This window comes from Chelonia mydas, chromosome 8, assembly GCF_015237465.2.
Source record: "Chelonia mydas isolate rCheMyd1 chromosome 8, rCheMyd1.pri.v2, whole genome shotgun sequence".
Classification (NCBI taxonomy): domain Eukaryota; kingdom Metazoa; phylum Chordata; order Testudines; family Cheloniidae; genus Chelonia; species Chelonia mydas.
In genome coordinates this window covers 50,706,916-50,729,763 of record NC_057854.1, presented here as the reverse complement: position 1 = coordinate 50,729,763, position 22,848 = coordinate 50,706,916, and the positions used below count along the sequence as shown (strand labels likewise).

At 42.0% G+C, this 22,848-nt stretch overlaps 1 protein-coding gene across 18 annotated transcripts in view; it reads right to left on the bottom strand.

Moving 5' to 3' along the window:
* The window catches only part of RALGPS2 (Ral GEF with PH domain and SH3 binding motif 2), a 255,535-nt gene that overhangs the window by 133,404 nt on the left and 99,283 nt on the right, over nucleotides 1-22,848 (bottom strand). For all 18 annotated transcript variants that reach the window (XR_005226552.2, XM_043552512.1, XM_043552516.1 and 15 more), the window contains one exon: nucleotides 12,136-12,225. Coding sequence is in view for 17 of the 18 variants with exons in the window: in XM_043552512.1 (XP_043408447.1) it covers nucleotides 12,136-12,225 (90 nt within the window). In the remaining variant the exon portion in view is untranslated. The remainder of the gene's footprint in view (nucleotides 1-12,135; nucleotides 12,226-22,848) is intronic.

The window sequence follows — 22,848 nt, the reverse complement described above, 5'->3', positions numbered from 1 at the left end:
CCTGATTTTCCCCATGTTATGTATTCCTAGCACTATCCCATAAAGAAAAGCACTCCCATCCAAAATTGCACATGTAATGCTAATTACGTTTTTATTGCCATTAAGCACAAATCATTTTAAAACCAAAAATAAAAATATATATGCAACAAAAATATTTGTCTGTTGCAAACTAAAGAGTTTAAACACCATAAGTCACTAAGTAGTTTCTGAAGTGGGTCATCCAGACAGATTCTAAAGTACTTTATAAGATTATGTTTATATATAATGAGAATCCTTCTTCCACCACTGAGATGCAGCTTTCTCTTGGGTAAAACTCAGTAACTGATAGTCCATACAAGCACTATGCAAACAGCTTTAGAAGAAGAGAATAATACAATATCTAACTGAAATCAGAAGGAATGTAAGGTAAGAAGGAAGTAACAGTGAATACTAATATTTGGCTATTATTAACATCCTTACCCTTAATAAATGTGGCCAGCACAAACACCACTACTCTTGCAAAAACTTCCACAGGTGTTTAGTCACAAGTGTTAATTCTTAAAACTGTAATTTTATGTCTCATTAGAAAGATAAATACCTCCAACAGTACTTTATCCCAATATTCAGCAGCATGCTGAAGCATTGGTTAAGTGCTAACTAATGGGGTAGAGTGTCACCTGCTGAAATACTGCTTCTTGCAGGACTCTAAGCTTACCTTAGCGGTCTCCCACCCAAATATTAATCAAGCCCAACTCTTCTTAGCTAATGAGATCATAGCCAAAAGTAGTATGGATTCTGGAAAAACAAAACTACGTAAGAAACATAACCCTTTATCCATAAGAGGTGTGATCTAAAAAACTAGACTGCAAAACAGACATTTTGGAAATTGTTTGCAGTTTTGTTGTAGCCTTGTTGGTCCCACGACAGAGAAAAAAGGTGGGTGAAGTAATATCTTTTATTGGACCAACTTCTGTTGGTGAAAGACAAGCTTTTGAGATACACAAAGTTATTCTTCAGGTCTGGGAAAGGTACTAAATGTCACAGCTAAATACAAGATAGAACAGATTAAACAAGAACATTCTGAAAACAAAAACCAAAAAACACCCCCAATCATCCTATCAGATGATCAGAATCAAACACACATTAAAAAATGCTGCTATGAAAGGATGCTGCTGTGCTGTCAATATTCCTGTGGTGGCAAAATCCCCAAATAAAACTTCTATATTACAATAAGAAAAGGAGTACTTGTGGCACCTTAGAGACTAACCAATTTATTTGAGCATGAGCTTTCGTGAGCTACAGCTCACTTCATCGGATGCATACTGTGGAAACTGCAGAAGACATTATATACACAGAGACCATGAAACAATACCTCCTCCCACCCCACTCTCCTGCTGGTAATAGCTTATCTAAAGTGATCATCAAGTTGGGCCATTTCCAGCACAAATCCAGGTTTTCTCAGCCTCCGCCCTCCCCCACACAAACTCACTCTCCTGCTGGTAATAGCCCATCCAAAGTGACCACTCTCTTCACAATGTGTATGATAATCAAGGCGGGCCATTTCCTACACAAATCCAGGTTCTCTCACCCCCTTACCCCCCTCCAAAAACCACACACACAAACTCACTCTCCTGCTGGAAACAGCTTATCCAAAGTGACCACTCTCCCTACAATGTGCATGATAATCAAGGTGGGCCATTTCCAGCACAAATCCAGGTTTTCTCACCCCCCCCCACCTTCCCAAAAAACACACACACACAAACTCACTCTCCTGCTGGCAATAGCTCATCCAAACTGACCACTCTCCCCACAATGTGCATGACAATCAAGGTGGGCCATTTCCAGCATAAATCCAAGTTTAACCAGAACGTCTGGGAGGGGGGTAGGAAAAAACAAGGGGAAATAGGCTACCTTGCATAATGACTTAGCCACTCCCAGTCTCTATTTAAGCCTGGGAAAAAGATATTGCAAATTGGATACTATTAATTTCTTTTTGCGAATACAGACTAACACGGCTGTTACTCTGAAACCTATATTACAATAATCGTCAAATAAAACTTCTGTATTACAATGAATAAATGTTATTCTGCTCTGAAGTGCCAGGAGTCCTGGCTTATGTGGACTGGAGTCAAACTTTTGTTTAAATTTTCCTCTGAAATTATTGATCCCAAAAGATATAATGAAGATATAACAGGATAAAACTTATGTAAATATTGGATAGCTCCAACTTGGGACTGGGAGTTTTGGTATTTGGATCTTCTGGAATTAACTTTGATAATACTTTCAGGCTGGGATTTTCAAAGGAGCCTAAAGGAGTTAGGTGCCCAGTCCCCATCAAAATTGAAATAGGAGCTTAACTCCCTTAGGCTCCTTTGAAAATTCTAGCCTCAATTCTTCAGGACCTTTTGATCCCAAGAGAGTCAGGTCAACAGGCCTTGAGTCTAGCACTTGACATTATGACACTTTTCCAATTTCACGCATAGCCTACTCGGAAGAGGTTCATCAGACCCTGCTAGAGATCTCCAAGGCTTGTACAAGATAAAGTTACTTTCTGAAATGGAAGAACGGTGTAGCTCCTGAGCTAGCCAAACTGATTAAGTCTCAAGAACTCCAGGGTGACTGACTACAGCTGAAGTTCCCCTCAGTTTTTTCAACTCACTATTCCCCAGTACAGGGACATTTAGCAAAGATTTTTCAAAAGCACAAATGGCAGCTGGTGCTTACTTGTCTTCTGTGCCTTTGTAAAAATCACTCTTAGTCATTGCATATGACACACTAAAGAAATTCAGAAACCTCTTTCAGCTTGTTGTTGAGCCTCCATCTTTGAGACACAGAACATGGTGCTCACAACCTAACTGACCACCACTCTAAAGTCTTCCAGAATATTCTCCAAACCATTTTTCCTGGAGACAGTATTTCTGATGGCAAACACTTAAGGAACAAAAGATAATGAGCTAAGATGGCTGATCCACGTTATGTGCAAAAAAGAAAAGGAGTACTAGTGGCACCTTAGAGACTAACCGTTTTATTTGAGCATAAGCTTTCATGATCTACTGCTGTATTCACTACTCACGAAAGCTTATGCTCAAATAAATCGGTTAGTCTCTAAGGTGCCACTAGTACTCCTTTTCTTTTTGCGAATACAGACTAACATGGCTGCTACTCTGAAACCAATTTATGTGACTGTTCATAAGGACAAACTGGCAATGTGTCCGCACCCTAACATTCCCCTAAAAGTGGTCTGAGTTTCATCTAAATAGTTAATTTGCCAGTATCTTCACCTAAATTGCACTTCCTAGCAGGAAAGGATAGGTTCATAGATTCCAAGGCCAGAAGAGACTATTGTGACCATCTAGTCTGACCTCCTGTATGCTATAGGCCATAGGACTTCCCCAAAAATGTATATTCCTCCCCGACAAGGGGAGTAGCGCTAAAATCGACCTTCCTGGGTCCAATTTGGGGTACTGTAGACGCAACACTGTGCAATTCGATGGTATTGGCCTCCGGGAGCTATCCCAGAGTGCTCCAATGTGACTGTTCTGGATAGCACTTTCAACTCCGATGCACTAGCCAGGTACACAGGAAAATGCACTGGGAACTTTTGAATTTCATTTCCTGTTTGGTCAGCATGGTGAGCTCAGCAGAACAGGTGACCATGCAGTCCCAGAATTGCAAACGAGCTCCAGCATGGAACAAACGGGAGACACTGGATCTGATTGCTGTACGGGGAGAAGAATCTGTACAGGCAGAACTCCGATCCAGCAGAAGAAATGCGGATATAAATATGCCAAAATCACACAGGGCATGGTGGACAGAGGCTACACCAGGGACACACAGCAGCGCCGCATGAAAATTAAGGAGCTCAGGCAAGCCTACCAAAAGGCAAAGGAGGCAAATGGTCGCTCCGGGTCAGAGCCCCAGACAAGCTGCTTCTACGATCAGCTGTATACCGTTCTAGGGACAGGGGACCCCACCACTACCCCACCACTGTCCATGGACACCTGCAAGGTGGCAGCTTCATGCAACACGGAGGAAGATTTTGTGAATGAGGAAGAGGAGGAGTATGTGCAGCAGGCAACTGGAAAAATCTGTTCTCCCCAGCAGCTAGGACCTTTTCCTCACCCTGGACCCAACACCCTCCCAGAGTGTATTGTTCCAGGACCCTGAAGGCAGAGAAGGCACCTCTGGTGAGGGCACATTTGTAACTACACTGCAGGGGTTAAAAGCAATTGAGTTTAATGTTTGATTTGCCCTGAACAATTGGGATGCATTCGCGGCCAGTACAGCTACTCGAAAAATCTGTTAACGTGTCTGGGGATGGAGCGGGAATCCTCCAGGGACATCTCCATGAAGCTCTCCTGGAGGTACTCTGAAAGCCTTTGCAGAAGGTTTCTGGGAAGGGCTGCCTTATTTTGTCCTCCATGGTAGGACACTTTACCACGCCAAGCCAGTAGCAAGTAGTCTGGAATCATTGCAGCACAAAGCATGGCAGCAAATGTCCTGGTTTCGGTCGCATTCATGCAACATTCGGTCTTTTTCTTTCTGTGTCAGCCTCAAGAGAGTGATATCATTCGTGGTCCCTTGGTTGAACAGTAATCCCCTGTTTGGTGATCCCAAGCACATTAGACCCCGGTCATGAGGGGCTGTTTGCACTTGGCTAAACGGGATCATCCCGGAGAATAGCCACGCGGGGGGGGAGGGTGTTGCACATCCACCCCAAAACTGCAGCCCCTCCTTTTAAATGGCAACCGCAGCCCCTCTTTTTAAACGGCAAACCCAACAGGCCTTGGTTGCTATGGGAAAGGAGGGTGCTGCAGTTTGAAACCATTCCCATGTTATGAATGCAGAAGAAGCCAACCCCGCATACCCTTTGGCTTATCATGGCTGCCTGGAAACTGAATTATGTTGCCCAGCCGCGAGTGATGCATCACCATACCGGCAGGTGCTCAATATAAAAGGCAAAATACTACCTTGTACCTAAAACACATAGAATCATAGATATTAAGGTCAGAAGGGACCACTATGATTGTCTAGTCTGACCTCCTGCAGAATGCAGGCTACAGAATCTCACCCACCCACTCCTGTAACAAACGCCTAACCTATGTCTGAGCTATTGAAGTCCTCAAATCATGGTTTAAAGAGTTTGAGGTGCAGAGAATCCTCCAACTAGTGACCCGTGCCCCACGCTACAGAGGAAGGTGAAAAAACTCCAGGGCCTCTGCCAATCTGCCCTGGAGGAAAATTCCTTCCCGAACCCAAATATGGCGATCAGCTAGACCCTGAGCATGTGGGCAAGACTCACCAGCCAGACACCCAGGAAAGAATTCTCTGTAGTAACTCAGATCCCACCCCATCTAGCATCTCATCACAGGCCACTGGGCATATCTACCGCTAATAGTTGAAGATCAATTAATTGCCAAAATTAGGCTATCCCTTCCATAAACTTATCAAGCTTAGTCTTGAAGCCAGATATGTCTTTTGCCCCCACTGTTTCCCTTGGAAGGCTGTTCCAGAACTTCACTCCTCTGATGGTTAGAAACCTTTGTCTAATTTCAAGTCTAAACTTCCTGATGGCCAGTTTATATGTTCTCGTGTACACATTGGTACTGAGCTTAAATAGTTCTTCTCCCTCCGTGGTATTTATCCCTCTGATATATTTATATCTCCTCTCAGCCTTCTTTTGGTTAGGCTAAACAAGCCAAGCTCTTTGAGACTCCTTTCATAAGACAGGTTTTCCATTCCTCGGATCACTCTAGTAGCTTTTCTCTGTACCTGTTCCAGTTTGAATTCATCTTTCTTAAACGTGGGAGACCAGAACTGCACACAATATTCCAGATGAGGTCTCACTAGTGCCTTGTATAATGGTACTAACTCCTCCTTATCTCTACTGGAAATACCTCGCCTGATGCATCTCAAGATGGCATGAGCTTTTTTCACAGCCATTTCACATTGGCAGCTCATAGTCATCTTGTGATCAGCCAACATTCCGAGGTCCTTCTCTTCCTCTGTTACTTCCAAGTGATGCGTCCCCAGTTTATAACAAGAATTTTTGTTATTAATCCCTAAATGCATGATCTTGCACTTTTCACTATTAAATTTCATCCTATTACTATTACTCCAGTTTACAAGGTCATCCAGATCTTCCTGTATGATATCCAATCCCTCTCTGTATTGGCAATACCTCCCAGCTTTGTGTCATCTACAAACTTTATTAGCACATTACCGCTTTTTGTGTCAAGGTCAGTAATAAAAAGATTAAATAAGATTGGTCCCAAAACCGATCCCTGAGGAACTTCACTAGTAACCTCGTTCCAGCCTGACAGTTCACCTTTCAGTGTGACCCATTGTAGTCTCCCCTTTAACCAGTTCTTTATCCACCTTTCAATTTTCATATTGATCCCCATCTTTTCCAATTTAGCTAGTAATTCCCCATGTGGAACCATATCAAATGCCTTACTGAAATAGAGGTAAATTAGATCCACTGCATTTCCTTTGTCTAAAAAATCTTACCTTCTCAAAGGAGGAGATCAGATTGCTTTGACACGATCTACCTTTTGTAAAACCATGTTGTATTTTGTCCCAATTACCATTGACCTCAATGTCCTTAACTACTTTCTCCTTTAAATTTTTTTCGAAGACCTTGCATACTAAAGATGTCAAACTGACAGGCTTGCAGTTACCCGGATCACTTTTTTTCCCTTTCTTAAAAATAGGAACAACCTTAGCAATTCTCCAGTCATACAGTACAACCCCTGAGTTTACAGATTCATTAAAAATTTTTTGCTAATGAGCTTGCAGTTTCATGTGCCAGTTCCTTTAATATTCTTGGACGAAGATTATCTGGGCCCCCTGATTTAGTCCCATTAAGCTGTTCAAGTTTGGCTTCTACCTCGAATGTGGTAATATCTACCTTCATATCCTCATTCCCATTTGTTGTCCTACCATCATCCCTTAGATCCTCATCAGCCTCATTAAAGACTGAGGCAAAGTATTTGTTTAGATATTGGGCCATGCCTAGATTACCCTTAACCTCCACTCCATCCTCAGTGTTTAGCGGTCCCACTTCTTTCTTTGTTTTCTTCTTATTTATAAGGCTATAGAACCTTTTACTATTGGTTTTAATTCCCTTTGCAAGGTCCAACTATACATGGCTTTTGGCCTTTCTCACTTTATCCCTACATGTTCTGACCTCAGTAAAGTAGCTTTCCTTGCTAATCCCTCCCATCTTCCACTCCTTGTAGGCCTTCTGCTTTTTCTTAATCACCTCTCACAGATGCTTTCTCATCCAGCTTGGTCTACAACTCCTGCCTATGAATTTTTTCCCTTTCCCATGTGCTGTCTGATGTGAATTGCTTGATTCACTGTGAGAGAGTCTCCCTTTTGTTCTCAGAAATGTATCTTCTTAAATTCTACTCTCCCTTTTTCCCCCCCTGCAGCTGCAAATGTTTCTATGCTCCCAGTCCCTGAGGTTATCGCAGATTAGAAGGCGAAAAAAAAACATGCTCATGATGACATGTTTTCAGAGCTTATGCAGTCCTCCTGCACTGATAGGGCACAGCTGAATGCGTGGTGGCAGAGGCCAGGAAAGCATACAGTGAGCGTGATTGGAACACGCAGGAGGAGATCCTGAAGCTAATGGGGGAGCAAACGGACATGATAAGATGCCTGGTGGAGCTGCACGAAAGGCAACTAGAGTACAGACCCCCGCTGCATCCATTGTGTAACCGCCTGCCCGTCTCGCCAAGTTCCATATCATCCTCACCCAGACGCCCAAGAACGTTGGGGGGGAAGGGGGAGGAATGGGAAGCACTGCTCCAGGCACCCAGCCACTCAATTCCAGCGGATGGCCCAAGCAACAGAAGGCTGCCATTCAAACAGCTTTGATTTGTAGTGTGGCTACAATAAGCAATGTGGCCTTGTCCTTCCCTCCTCCCGCAGCCCACCTGAGCTACCTTTTACTAGTTGGCATTGTCAGTGATCTCAAGTTTTTTTTAATAAATAAAGAATAAATGGATTCAGAACAATAGGGACTTTATATCCTGTGCCAGCTGTGGTCTAAGGGGATTGGCTTACAGGGAAGTACATTCACCAAAGGGAGCGGCTTTGCATGAAGGACGAACACACACAACTGTCACACTGTAGCCTGGTCAGTCATGAAACTGTTTTTCAAAGCCTCTCTGATGCGCTGCGCGCCTCGGTGTGCTCTTCTAATTGTCCTGGTGTCTGGTGTTCAAAGTTGGCCACCAGGCGATTTGCCTCAACCTTCCACCCTGCTACCCACAATGCACCACTCCATGAGTCAATGCTAGCCACGGTAGTGAGGATGCACTCCACCGACCTAATGCGCTTAGTGGGGACATGCATGATCGACTGTATAAAATCGCTTACTAAAGATCAATTTCTATAAAATCGACCTAATTTCACAGTGTAGACATGCCCTAAACCTATCCTAGTCAATCCACACAGCAAAATCTCTTGTCCTGGTTCTCATCTTGATTACTACAATATCTTCTTCTCTGGCCTTGATAAATGTAATTTTGCCTCCCTCATATCCACTCAGAATCTTGCTGCAAAGATCATTCTCCTAGCCCACTGCTTTGATCATGGTAACTCTCTCTTTGCATCCCTCCACAAGCTCTGCCTTCTCTATCGCATTAAATATGAACTGCTAGTTCTCACTTCTAAGGCCCTCTCCACCCTACATACCATCTCCCATTCACTGTTGAAGCGTCAGCTCCTCCCTCTGACCAGGCAACTATGTCAGTGTCCGTCACCCACTTGTTAGATTTTCAAATTAGCATCATTGTGCTTTGTCCCATGCTACCCCTCATGCTTGGAAGGAGCTCTCCATAAATCATCTGCAAAGCTACCTTGTTTTCCTCCTTCGAATCCTCTTAAAAACAACTCTCCTTTGTTATGATGCCAACAAAAAAGCTTGACAATGGTTAGATCACTGGCATGCTGAGGCCACTGCCCTTCATGCTGACCAATACTGTCTCACTGTTTCCTTCCACTCCTCCATCCATATGCATCCACCTGTTGTTACTGTCTTAGACGTAGACTATAAACACTTTAGGGGCAGGGACTGTCTTTTCATTCTGTTTGTGTAGTCCCTAGCACAATAGGGTCCTGGTACATGAGTACAGCTACGGTAATGTAAATAATGAACAACCATGATGGAAAATCGTTTCTGGATTATAATTAGTACCCACTGGTCTAATGTAGTTTCCACTTCATGTCACAGAACATTAAGAGAAACAATCCTCAAATAGGAACCAGGGTGGAGGTTATTTTCTACCGGAAATAAGGCTCCCAGGCATCCCATCAAAATTGCTGATTTGATGCCGATAGGGCCACAGACTCAGCAGCTACAGGTGGAGCATGTTTCTCTCTCTAGTGTTGGCTTTTCTGCATGCCTGAAGTAAGGAGGATTTTGAGAGGACCTCAGTTTAAACTGATAAGATGCAAAACTAAACCTTAAAAAGTATCGTTTCTGGTGTATGTATCTGATATAGCCTCACTTGAAAACATTTGACTCCTCAAGCTCATGAACTGCCTTGAACAGCCAGTTGAAGTGCTTCAAGCTTGCATTTTAAAAGGGAAGAGTAATCTGTGCAGACAGAAACAAACTATTATTGACCAAACTATGTGCGTAAATTTTCTCAACATCTCTGAAAGAAGCTTCCATGTGTCTCAAACTCTGCAAGTGCAAAATGGACAACTTTTGAAAAATAGAACAGTTTAGATAATGTGGGATTAGTGTTATCCTATATTTTCCATAACCTCAGTTTCATTAAATTTGTGATGAAAACAATTTACAATTAAAGATAATACCAAATGTACAAAGAACAGAAATGAATTTGGGTCTAAACAGAAGAAAAGTTAGGAAATACAGAAGCATCTTGTGTTCACAAGTTCAGAAAGCACATTCTAGTTCCAGGGATGAAGTCAGACACTAATTAGAATTCCTGTGTTATGAAAGTACAAGATAGAAAACATATTAGCAGAATCTGTGTTTTGATGTTTCCTTTAACATATCAGTAATCAAACTATATTATATGAGGTGAATAAGTGTGATGGTTAGAACTTAGTTATATTTCCTTGCAATGAGGGTGCCGCACTCTAAGTATCAACAACACAAGGTTCTTCCTGATTTGAGTGGAGAAATCTGCAGAGTTTTCCAGGGATTAGAATATAATTTGAGTCACTTCACAACCAACAACAGGGAATTGCGTGTTAATAAAAAATGCTGGAGTTATGAACTATTGGCAGGCAGATAAAGTAAATACTTTCCACAAAGCTGACAAAGGCGCATTACATGCCTGATAATAGAAGGTGCAGCAGACATTTCAGAGAGGGAGATCTTGGCAGAATATTGCATACAGTATTTCAGGCTTCATGTCAGTGGCTGTAGTACAACAATGAACTGAAAATAAGTGGCAGTTCAATTATGGTATTTACAAGTGCTAACAGAAAAGCCTTACTTCCACAATATGGGCAAGATTCTCTGAAGACAGAACAGGGTATAAATTGAATCCCTCCTAGCTAATGAGGCACCTTTTACCACCCACCCAGGCAAATTCATTTACAGGAAGGTCAGGTGGAGTTTCCACCATTGCCCTCCCTTAGGGATTTCGGTCAGAAAAGAGAAGCTTTAATTACCCGATGGGAAATATATAGGAGTGCTGCAGCCAAATCGGCTTCAAGTTGGTGCTGAATCTGTGCACAACTAACATCCACTGACCAGGTCCTTTTCTCAATCAGCCATTCCAAACTTCTGTACTATACTGATCTCCTGCCATAACCTCCCTAAGTCCTGGTTGACCTTTGGGGACCTTTGCCTAGTTCTATGCCAGTTTCTCCAGATGTAAACAGGGGAGCGATTCTAGCCATATACTTCTGTTGAATAGTGCAGTCGGGAACAGAACAAAATAATCTTTTTAATGTTACTATTTTTTAATAAAAATTTCAGTTAAAATAGATCCTAGAGGTTTTATTCCTTTTCTTTCTCCTAATTTTATTTTTCAGGGCAAAATTTAAGGCATTAAATAGTGATGAAGACTATATAAGGACCTGAGTAGAAAAGGCATGCCCAAACCCACTTGCACACAACTCTGACAAGTTTTAACTGACATAACCTACATCACTTCAGCCCGAGTAACACTGTTAAGAGACATACCCGGGGTTCGACCTCTAAACAAGTAGAATTCTAAAACCCTGTCCCCTCTGATTTTTTTCAGATGGGGTCTAAGATCCATGGGGAAAAATGAGGGAACTTAATGATTGGGATAGCTTCCATCATCCAGATATTATAGTGATAGGTGCTATAGAAAACCATGAAGCAGGGGGACAGGGAAAAGTAATAGCAGATCTTCTATCTTGCCCTCAAAACACTTCATAGTACTTTGTAGGGAGCTGTCTAGAGCCTCGCAGGGAACTCAACCCCATGCAGAGGTTGCACTCTCCTAGAAGCCTCCCCAGACTCTTGCACAGTGGAAGAGTATTCACACAAGTAACAACGGGATTTGTACATGGATGATTAGCTAATGTACTGGAACAAGCAACATTAATATGAGAAAAGGGAAACATGGCTAGTGGCTGCTTGATCTACTACACCTTTACTCAAAAAATTATTTTTGAAATTATATTACACCCAAAAGAAAGTATTTCTTACCAGACAGATTGATATTAGCCATAACATTATTACTAGAAGAAAAGAGGTCTCAGGCCCTTTCCTTCCCAGCAGCAAAAATAAACAATGTATTTTAAAGAACAGCAGCCAGAGCAAAGAAATATATTCAGAGCCTGCAAATAGCGACAGGAGTTTAATCCAGATTATCCAACAAAACTGGTAATAAATTATACTGATAGAAAAATAAAATTAGTAAACACTATTTGAAATACAGCATCTGAGAGCATTTTCTTAAACCAAGTTAATTTTTCTTTAGGCATATAACTCCAGTTCTGGAGCTTTGGTCTGTCACCCTTTCTTCTGATTTTGTCACACTGATGAGGCCAAACAGTACCACATGTTAACAGAGACCACTGCAGCCAAATGGAGTGTTAAACAAATATTTATCCACATGCATTTTTGAAAGGGTGAACTCGCATATAAAAGTTACAACATAGCAAGTCCCAAAACAAATAAATTCTTACCTTAGCAGTTTTAATATAGTGGCTCAAAACTTCAGCTCTTATTTTTAAAGTTTGTGCATGAAGAATCTCTCTAACGACCCAGAAGCTTACCTGAAAAAGAAAATTCACCTACTTTTAAAACACATAAAAAGGCAGTTAAAGCAAGTATTTTTCATATATGAAGTGAAAAAATTAAATACATTCAAAACTACATCAAACCAAATATCATATTTGCAGCAACTTTATAAGTTAGGAAATGCAAAAGTTAACATTGCTATAAAAATCTTAACTGACCCAAACTGCACGTAATACTTATTAAATAAATTAACTTAAAAGCCTTAAGAAAAGGAGTACTTGTGACACCTTAGAGACTAACCAATTTATTTGAGCATAAGCTTTCGTGAGCTACAGCTCACTTCATCGGATGCATACTGTGGAAAATACAGAAGATGTTTGTTTTTATACACACAAATCATGAAAAAATGGGTCTTTATCACTACAAAAGGTTTTCTCTCCCCCCACCCCACTCTCCTGCTGGTAATAGCTCATATAAAGTGATCACTCTCCTTACAATGTTTATGATAATCGAAGTGGGCCATTTCCAGCACAAATCCAGGTTTTCTCCCCCCACCCCCCCAAACCCCACTCTCCTGTTTTTAATAGCTTATCTAAAGTGATCACTTTCCTTACAATGTGTATGATAATCAAGGTGGGCCATTTCCAGCACAAATCCAGGGTTTAACAAGGACGTCTGAGGAAGGGGTGGTGGGGGGCGGCGTTAGGAAAACAAGGGGAAATAGGTTACCTTGCATAATGACTTAGCCACTCCCAGTCTCTATTCAAGCCTAAGTTAATTGACCATCGTTTATTAGCACTGTATACCTTTAAATCAGCGACACTGCTATGGGTACCCGCATGGCCCCACAGCATGCCAACATTTTTATGGCTGACATAGAACAACGCTTCCTCAGCTCTTGTCCCCTACCGCCCCTACTCTACTTGCGCTATATTGATGACATCTTCATCATCTGGAGCCATGGAAAAGAAGCTCTTGAGGAATTCCACCATGATTTCAACAATTTCCATCCCACCATCAACCTCAGCCTGGACCAGTCCACACAAGAGACCACTTCCTGGACATTACAGTGCTAATAAACGATGGTCACATAAACACCACCCTATACCGGAAACCTACTGAGCGCTACTCCTACCTACATGCCTCCAGCTTTCACCCTGACCACACCACACGATCCAACGTCTACAGCCAAGCTCTGCGATACAACCGCATTTGCTCCAACCCCTCAGACAGAGACAAACACCTACAAGATCTCTATCAAGCATTCTTACAACTACAATACCCACCTGCGGAAGTGAAGAAACAGATTGATAGAGCCAAAAGAGTTCCCAGAAGTCACCTACTACAGGACAGGCCTAACAAAGAAAATAACAGAACGCCACTAGCCGTCACCTTCAGCCCCCAACTAAAACCCCTTCAAAGCATTATCAAGGATCTACAACCTATCCTGAAGGATGACCCAACACTCTCACAAATCTTGGGAGACAGGCCAGTCCTTGCCTACAGACAGCCCCCCAACCTGAAGCGAATACTCAACAGCAACCACATACCACACAACAGAACCACTAACCCAGGAACCTATCCTTGCAACAAAGCCCGTTGCCAACTGTGCCCACATATCTATTCAGGGGACACCATCACAGGGCCTAATCACATCAGCCACACTATCAGAGGCTCGTTCACCTGCACATCTACCAATGTGATATATGCCATCATGTGCCAGCAATGCCCCTCTGCCACGTACATTGGTCAAACTGGACAGTCTCTACGTAAAAGAATAAATGGACACAAATCAGATGTCAAGAATTATAACATTCATAAACCAGTCAGAGAACACTTCAATCTCTCTGGTCACGCGATTACAGACATGAAAGTTGCGATATTACAACAGAAAAACTTCAAATCCAGACTCCAGCGAGAGACTGCTGAATTGGAATTCATTTGCAAATTGGATACAATCAACTTAGGCTTGAATAGAGACTGGGAGTGGCTAAGTCATTTTGCAAAGTAACCTATTTCCCCTTGTTTTCCTAAACCCCCCCCCCCCCCACACACACACACATTCCTCAGACGTTCTTGTTAAACCCTGGATTTGTGCTGGAAATGGCCCACCTTGATTATCATACACATTGTAAGGAGAGTGATCACTTTAGATAGGCTATTACCAACAGGAGAGTGGGGGTTTTTGGGGGGTGGGGGGGGAGAAAACCTGGATTTGTGCTGGAAATGGCCCACTTCCATTATCATACACATTGTAAGGAGAGTGATCACTTTACATGAGCTATTACCAGCAGGAGAGTGGGGTGGGGGGAGAGAAAACCTTTTGTAGTGATAAAGACCCATTTTTTCATGATTTGTGTGTATAAAAACAAACATCTTCTGTATTTTCCACAGTATGCATCCGATGAAGTGAGCTGTAGCTCACGAAAGCTTATGCTCAAATAAATTGGTTAGTCTCTAAGGTGCCACAAGTACTCCTTTTCTTTTTGCGATACAGACTAACACGGCTGTTACTTTAAAAGCCTTAATAACTCAAAACATTTCTCTGTATGCAAAATGTGACTATATTTAAGATCCTTAACTTTTGAATTTCCTGACTTTAATATTTGAACCTTAAGTTGCATTAATGTAGATATTTGAATTTAATTACATTTTAAAAAATTATAGCTATCCTACAATATGAAGTTTAGAATTCTATTCTGTAAAGCTCTATAAACTGCAAGACCTACAATAGCTACACAAAAATTCTGCTTATGAAGTTATGAAATTGTGTTTTTCTGTGATGCCACAGAATTTAAACTACACTATTCTGAAGTTAGAGAGAAAATATAATTTTGATAGTGATTAAATTCATAATTTTATAGTATGAAATTATATAACTCCACAGTACTTTAGGCAATAACATAATTAAAAACTTGCAGTTAAAAAAAAAAGTCTGTTGCATGCATACACAGATTTCTAATTCCTATTTTCTCATTTGAAAGTTGTTCCTAAACCCTTTCCTCCTCCCTCCCAAAAGCTAGCCTTGCCTCAGATTTCTTCACTGGAAGCTAACCACGTACGAAGGTAAGCTTTAAAGTTCTGCTGTTTGAGGTATGTAGAAAGCCTATTTTTAAAATGAGGAAAGTATTTTTCCCCAAATCACCCATCTCAAAAACAACTGAATATGTTGTGTGTAAACTTCCCAAAAACATTCACTTTTGAGCTCAGACCTGGCTTGAGTTAAGTTTCAGCTCCACTGAAATCAATAGCAAAACTCCCACGCTCTTAAATGGGGCCAGGATTTCATTCCTAGAGTGGAAAGTTTCAGTTCCAAGGCAAAAAGAAAATCTATGACAGTTATAAATGGCCACAAATGGATAAAATCAAAGTTGAACTGCAACCTTAATTACAAGTTTACATTACTACATAGCTATATGGTCTGATTTTCAAAGGTACTGAGGACTAGGAGCTTACATTAACTTCAATGGGATTTGTGGATGCTCAGCACTTCTGAAAATCTGACCATAATATTTAAACTAAATCACGGCCTAAAGTAGGAAGGCCTTGCTGTACTCTAGAGTCCACAGTTTGATGCCTTATCATTGCTAGCTAAGCTGATGTTTACAAGTAATTTATACTATACAATTTCCTTGTTAAAGTCTTAGAAGATTCACAAATGTGATATTTTTAATATACTGCAGTAGAACCTCAGAGTTATGAACACCAGTTACGAACTGACCGATCAACCACACACCTCATTTGGAAATGGAGGGGCACAATCAGGCATCAGCAGAGACACACACGAAAAAAGCAAACACAGTACAGTACTGTGTTAAAAGTAAACTACTAAAAAAAAAAAAATAAAGGGAAAGCAAAATTTTTCCTCTGAATAGTAAAGTTTCAAAGCTGTATTAAGTCAATGTTCAGCTGTAAACTTTGGAAAGAACAATCATAACATTTTGTTCAGTTACAAACATTTCAGAGTTATGAACAACCTCCATTCCCAAAGTGTTCATAACTCTGAGATTCTACTGGTAGTATACTGGTAGTATGACTGGTTTCAGAGTAGCAGCCGTGTTAGTCTGTATTCGCAAAAAGAAAAGGAGTACTTGTGTACCTTAGAGACTAACAAATTTATTTGAGCATAAGCTTTCGTGAGCTACAGCATCCGATAAAGTGAGCTGTAGCTCATGAAATATGCTTAAATAAATTTGTTAGTCTCTAAGGTGCACAAGTACTCCTTTTCTTTTTGTAGTATGAACTATATGGCAGGGATGGGCAAACTTTTTGGCCCTAGGGCCACATCTGGGTATAGAAATTGTATGGTGGGCCATGAATGCTCACGAAATTGGGGTTGGGGTACAGGAGGGGATGAGGGCTCTGGCTGGGGGTGCAGGCAATGAGGGGTATGGGGTGTAGGAGGGTGCTCGAGGCTGGAACCTAGGGGTTCGGAGGGTGGGAGGGGGATCAGGGCCGGGGCAAGGGGTTGGGGTGCGGGAGGGTAGCTCAGGGGTGCGGGCTACGGGCAGCGCTTACCTCAAGCCACAGTTCCTGGCCAATGGGAGCTGCGGGGGGCAGCGCTTGGAGTAGGGGCAGCTTGCAGAGCGGAGCCCCCTGGCTGCCCCTATGCATAGGAGCCGGAGGAGGGAGATGCTGCTGCTTCCAGGAGCCATGTGGAGCAGCCCTCGACCCTGCTCCCTGGCTCGAGTGCTGGAGCAGAGCAAGCCCCAAACCATGCTCCCCAGAGATAGCTCAAGGGCCGGATTAAATGGCTGGTGGGCCGGATGCAGGCCGCGGGCCGTAGTTTGCCCACCCCTGCGATATGGTGTGAAGTCTATAGCTAATGTGTTACTGGAACATTCTTTTTTAAAGTGTGGTGCTACCAAATATAACATATCTAAAACTGCATTAACATTTCAAGCTTTCACTTTAAATATTTTAAAATTAAAATAGAATTGACAAAGTTTTTATATCAAAAAATAAAAATACTTTCTATTTATGACGAATTAGCAAGTGAACAGTGATGTACTTTATCTTGCAACTTTTACTTTGTTACACTGTTAAAAATACTGAAAAAAGATCAAGGTTTAGCAGGATGTAATGCAAATGCTGTTTACAGAGTTCGAAAAAATAAACACTATAAATAGAAGCATTGTATGCTACATTACTCTTCCCATCCCCAAACTTGTACTGCTTCTTCAACTTCTGAGACAAATTATTTCTTGCAGACTCTGGCTGGATATATAACCAGACACTATCCCTGTGCTACTTCCAATAAAAAAAAACTTGTTTATCCTATCTAACCTCACACTGTGCAGTTTTACAGTTCCATATTTGTTTATACAGAACAGCACCAGGAGAGAGTCAAGTCCCTAAAGTACTGTATTCTTGTTGAAGTCACAGAGATTTGGTTAGAACTAAAAGCACTATCATGAAGCAAAACAGCTTTTTGACATCAGTCTGATATCAAATGAAGGTTCAGAATTAGACATGTATATTCCCAATACTTCAAAACTGTCTAATACCTACTTCGGACAAAACCCTAGGTTCCTTACTCAGTGTTTACTCAGTCCTTACTGAAGTCAATGGGAAATTGTCTGAATGAAAACTGACTGAGGACGTTGGGATTTGTTCTAGTCTGTTTATCTAAGGTTGTGCCAGGCAAAGCAGCATTACATATGGAGCTCAGTTTTCACTAATTTTTAAGTAAACTGGTTACTGATAACTGGAGGTGGGAAACACAGCAGCGGTTTCAAACCATCCCAGGAGCTGTTTGAAACTCTGCCAGATTCAAGCCAGTCCCCCAAGTGAGTGCAGATAAACTTGCTGCTGAAGGGGAAGGGAGCTCGTTAAGCGCATACATGCAATTTATAATAATTTTTTTGCCTTTCGTTACCCAAAACCTCATCTTCCTACCTACATACCCTGCTACCATCATTCCCCATTTTAAAATGGTGCCCATCTCATCCATGGATTTACAGAACAAAGGCATTGACTTTTGATTGCTTACTTTAGTAGTATAACGTCAGAAAATAAAACAGAATAAGTTCAAAGAAATTAGTATGGCAGTCTGATTACACAGTCCACATCAGATTAGCATCAGAAAGTAGACTCAGTGTCCACTTTTCAATTCTTTGGTTTACTGGGCTAGGCGGGGGGTCATGCAGCGTACTTTGTTTATCTGAATAAGGGCATCCCTTTTATCCTCTTGAGAGATCTTGAAGCCTTCATGGAGATATACCTAGAAATCTTTGAAAGGATTGCAGAGTGTCAGCCTTGTTTCTTCCCCGTGACAGGAGACTTTCCTATCCTACTCTGTAATGAGTTTGATTAGCTCTATTGCAGTAAACAGGCCAGCAGCATATGGGCCCAGGCAGCTTTGGCACACCAGCAGCAGCTGGGTTCTCTGCACCTGTGACAATCAGGGTCCAAACACCCCAAGGGGAGAATAGGGAGTTTGAACCCCAAAGAATAAGCAGTTGAATCAACTGCTTATATATGACTTTATTATATTATAAAAGGCGAATAAGACTTTTTTATGAAAGCTTGTAATGTACTAAACTTAATGGTCATTAGGAGATATGTATGAAGAGTGTGGTTATGAATGTATGTATTAGTGTACACAGAAAACCGTGCTCACAATTTGTGGTGCAGTCAGGGAAAGAGGGGCTGCCTCCCCAACCAGACAATACTAGCTAAAAGCACCTAGAAAAATTGTACAACCCAGGAAAAGACATCCTGGCTAAAGTTTACCTACCCTGAATATCCATGCCGGGGGGTGTGGTGAGGAAGACCTTTTAAAAAAAGGAGGCTTGAAATTGAGGTCTTCTTCCAGATAGAGAGCTGCAGGGATATAAAAATTTGGATCCGCGTCCACGATAAATAACTAGTATTTGACCCAAGATCCGCACTCCACTTTCATATGTATCCGCATCTGCTCACGCACCAGCTCACTGTACCTCTCAGGAGGAGCATCAATGTGCATGCATCAATACTGTATAAGAAAGCTATATGGCTTCATAAATGCACACACTTGCTATGTTATTATTTTAAACATCTTATTGTACAACAGGCATCAGAACAAATATATTATTTTTGTATGTAAAATGCAAACAAACATCTCAAGTCAATAATACTCAAAATCACAAACTGAACTATAAAATAAAAAGTTGGGCGGCTGTTTAGCTTGTGACTTATACCAGCCCTGAATTGCGGGACTTCGTCTTAGATGTCTCTCTCGGAACAGTTGATTTTCTTTGAAATATTACTGTGTAAAAACATTAAATCATCCACAGTTCCTGGCTAAAGTGAAGTATGATTCTCATTAACTGTGTAACCAGAGACTGAGATGGCTCTCTCGGACACTGGATGCAGGGATGGAATGCACAAACTGTGCAACCCAACTAAAAAAAGAGGAAAATTGTGCTTCTGTTGTCTCCACCACTCCAGCAGCTGCACATTTTCATTCTTTGTCAGCATCAGGGTGACATACTTTGACACTTCATCATTTCCATGCTCGTTATTCGAATCCTCAAACTCTGTATGTGACAATTTTGTCTCCTTTGGTGATGGAGTCTGTGTAGCTGACAAAAGAAGCGTAAGATTCTTTGCAGCAATATTTTTCCTCATGCAATGAGACAAGCTACTTAGTTTCTTGATAATCTTCCTGTGTCTCTTCAGTGAAAACAATTCATCCCCTACGTTCGCGGGTGCAGGAAAACTGCTACTCTGTGCATAGGCCTGATTTCAAACTTTTCAATGAGACACTGCAAAGCTTTGACTTAGACTATCTTCATTAAGGTAGAAGGATGGAGATGCTTTTTCAGCGTTTTGTACCAAATGGGCACTAAGTGGAGACTGGGCTGCGATGACTGCTCTAGTGCATCTGACGCTTCTTCTTAAGGAACTCTATTAAGATGCTCAAGGTATTGTGATCAATGCTATCAATGAGCTGAGTATCCCCATTTTCTGTCAAAATTGCATATATATTCTGTCCCACTGCTCCTTGATGTCTTAAACATGAGTAGTTTGCTGCTCCATCGTGTTGCTACATTTCCTTTCAGAGATCTTTACAACCCGCTTTGAAGTAATGAGATTTCAGCTTTGTTTGTTAGCACTTTAATTTTGTTGTCTGTTTCTTTATTGTGTGCAAAATTCTATTTTGGAAAATGAGTATCTCTATTGGTTTACACGAAGCAGTACAGAATTCATATGGGTGGATTATTGCCTCCTGCTGTTTAATCTCCATACTCACAGGAAACATTACTTCATAAAAGCATCAGCCATACTACTGCAGCAGACTGTTAAAACTGTCTTTTAAGGCCTCCCTCAACTGTATTGTTCCATGGTTGGTTCAAATTCAGCCGCTAGTCTGTCCACCTCATCCCTCCATCCTCATGGTAGCTCTCCCCTCTTCACCTGACAGATATCATGCATTACACAACATGCAAATATCCCTTTGGTACAGCTGATCACTGAGATCCAAGCTAGTGAATCAACAGCACTAGTGTCCCTTCTAACCCACCAGAAGCATATTCTCAGCAGCCACTCTGCATCTGCTGGGCCAGAAGATGGATCTTTCTTTGGTGCTATCCAGGTGGCCAGTGTAAGGCTTCATGAGCCAGTGAAACAAGGGGTAGGCTGGATTCCCCAGAATCACTATTGGCATTTCAACATCCTCAAGGGTAATCCGTTGGTCTGGGAAGAACATCCCTCCTTACAGCTCTTTGAGAAGTCATGTGTTCTTAAAGATGAGAGCATCATGTACTTTCACCAACCATCCCACAAGTATTACTGAAATGCCCCCGGTGAACCATTAGAACATCCATAACCACGGAAAAGTATCCCTTCCTGTTGATGTACTCAGTGGCAAGATGGGCTGGTGTCAGAATAGGATATGCATACTATCACCCCACAGCAGTTTGAGCAACCTCCATTGTTGCAAACTCAGCCACTATTTCCTGTATGTTACCCAGTCACAGTCCTGTGCAGAAGTAGACACTTAAATGATCGCAACTGGAAAATCCACAATGGGGTCATACATTTATCCAGCTCTAACCTGATTGCCCACTGACCAATAGCAATCCAGCGCTGCACATTTCCAGAGTGTGACCGCCACTTGCTTCTCCACTATGAGTGCAGTTCTCCCAATAGTGCCCCTGAGCGGGGGGTCTGGGTCAAGCTTGGCGCACAGATCCAAAATATGGCTTTTCACATCCACAAGTTCTGCAGTCACTGCTTGCCATCCCAAACCTGCATTATGAGGCGATCCCAACAATCAGTCCTTGTTTCTTGGGCCCAGAAGCAGCAATCCACCAAATGGCACTGCTATATGAATGTCAGAGGCAGCCTGACAATTTTTGCAGCATCAGTTGCCTCTGGCCACTGCACTTGAACATCTCTGCATCTTCCTCATTGCAATCCTGGTTGTAGCAATATTCATTCAAGTTCTTCAAATACAGGAGGATAATGCATCCTGTGTTTGCATCTCTCAGGATTTGTGATGAGCTGTGCAGGGTCCATGCTTCTGCTAGAAAGATGGTGGATATCAAAAAGAAGTGCACAGGACTGTGGGAGTTGTAAAAAGTGACAAGAAAATTATGGGCTGTGGAAAGCCTTATAAAATGGAGAAAGTGGCGTGGTGGGAATTTGATCCCTATCTCCCTGAGAACCTGGGCGAACCAATGGTATTCCACAAAGCATTGAGAAAATGTCCCACAAGACACTGATCTAGACAGCAGGAAGGGGTACACTGCAATACCTACTTGTATTGCTCTGCATTTTATATCAATGCATGCAACAGGGGTGAGTATGCTCAGAACCAGCACAAGCACCCAAATGTGCATGCACCTGAGTGATAAATAAAAATTGGTGGTGTGACCGGTTTCCCCCGGGGTGCCACATGGAACTGTGGTACCACTGAGCCCACCTGACCCACCAGCCTGGGCTCCCTTTACACTGTATTCCTGAGGCAAGCCAGCCAAGCCCTCCCTCAGGCATCAGACTGCACTTAACCAGCACACATACAGGTAGGGGCACACGGAGCTACAGCTTTACACACACATGCTGAGATCAGCTAAGGAACTGAGCAGTATTTAAGTGTACACCCCCCCTCTGGAGTGCAAACCCAAAATTATACCGTCTTGTGCTGCACAGAGAACTGCACAGCGTAAGTTCATTTACACTTTAATCTCAGGTGTCCTCGTCCTCTTGCAAGGGTTTAACAGTCACTTCTGTGATGATGACTCTCAGATAGTCTTCAATCCAGAACTATTATCCATGAATCTCCCCTCACACTGTCTCATCCCTCTTGGATTGCTTGTTGTCTCATCTTCAGTTCATTGAGGCCAAAGCCAAGCTCCTAACTTTTCCTCTCTAATATTCTCTTTTTGAAAAAGAATCCTCACTGTCATGTAGGCCTTCAAACCACAGACTTTTCTCTCCCTCTCCTTCTTTCCCCACATTACAGATGTGACCAATTCCTGTGAATTTTCACACTATTTAAAATATCCTCCCTTGGCTATGCAAAAGGGTGAACTGCCTGTCCATGCAAGGGGTTTGAACATTTAGCATGCTTCACCCTAACTCCCAATCTAAAATGTCATTCCCAACATGATCTCATTCTGACTACACTGCCCATATCCTTGAATACCTCTATTTCCAGTACATTGCTTACC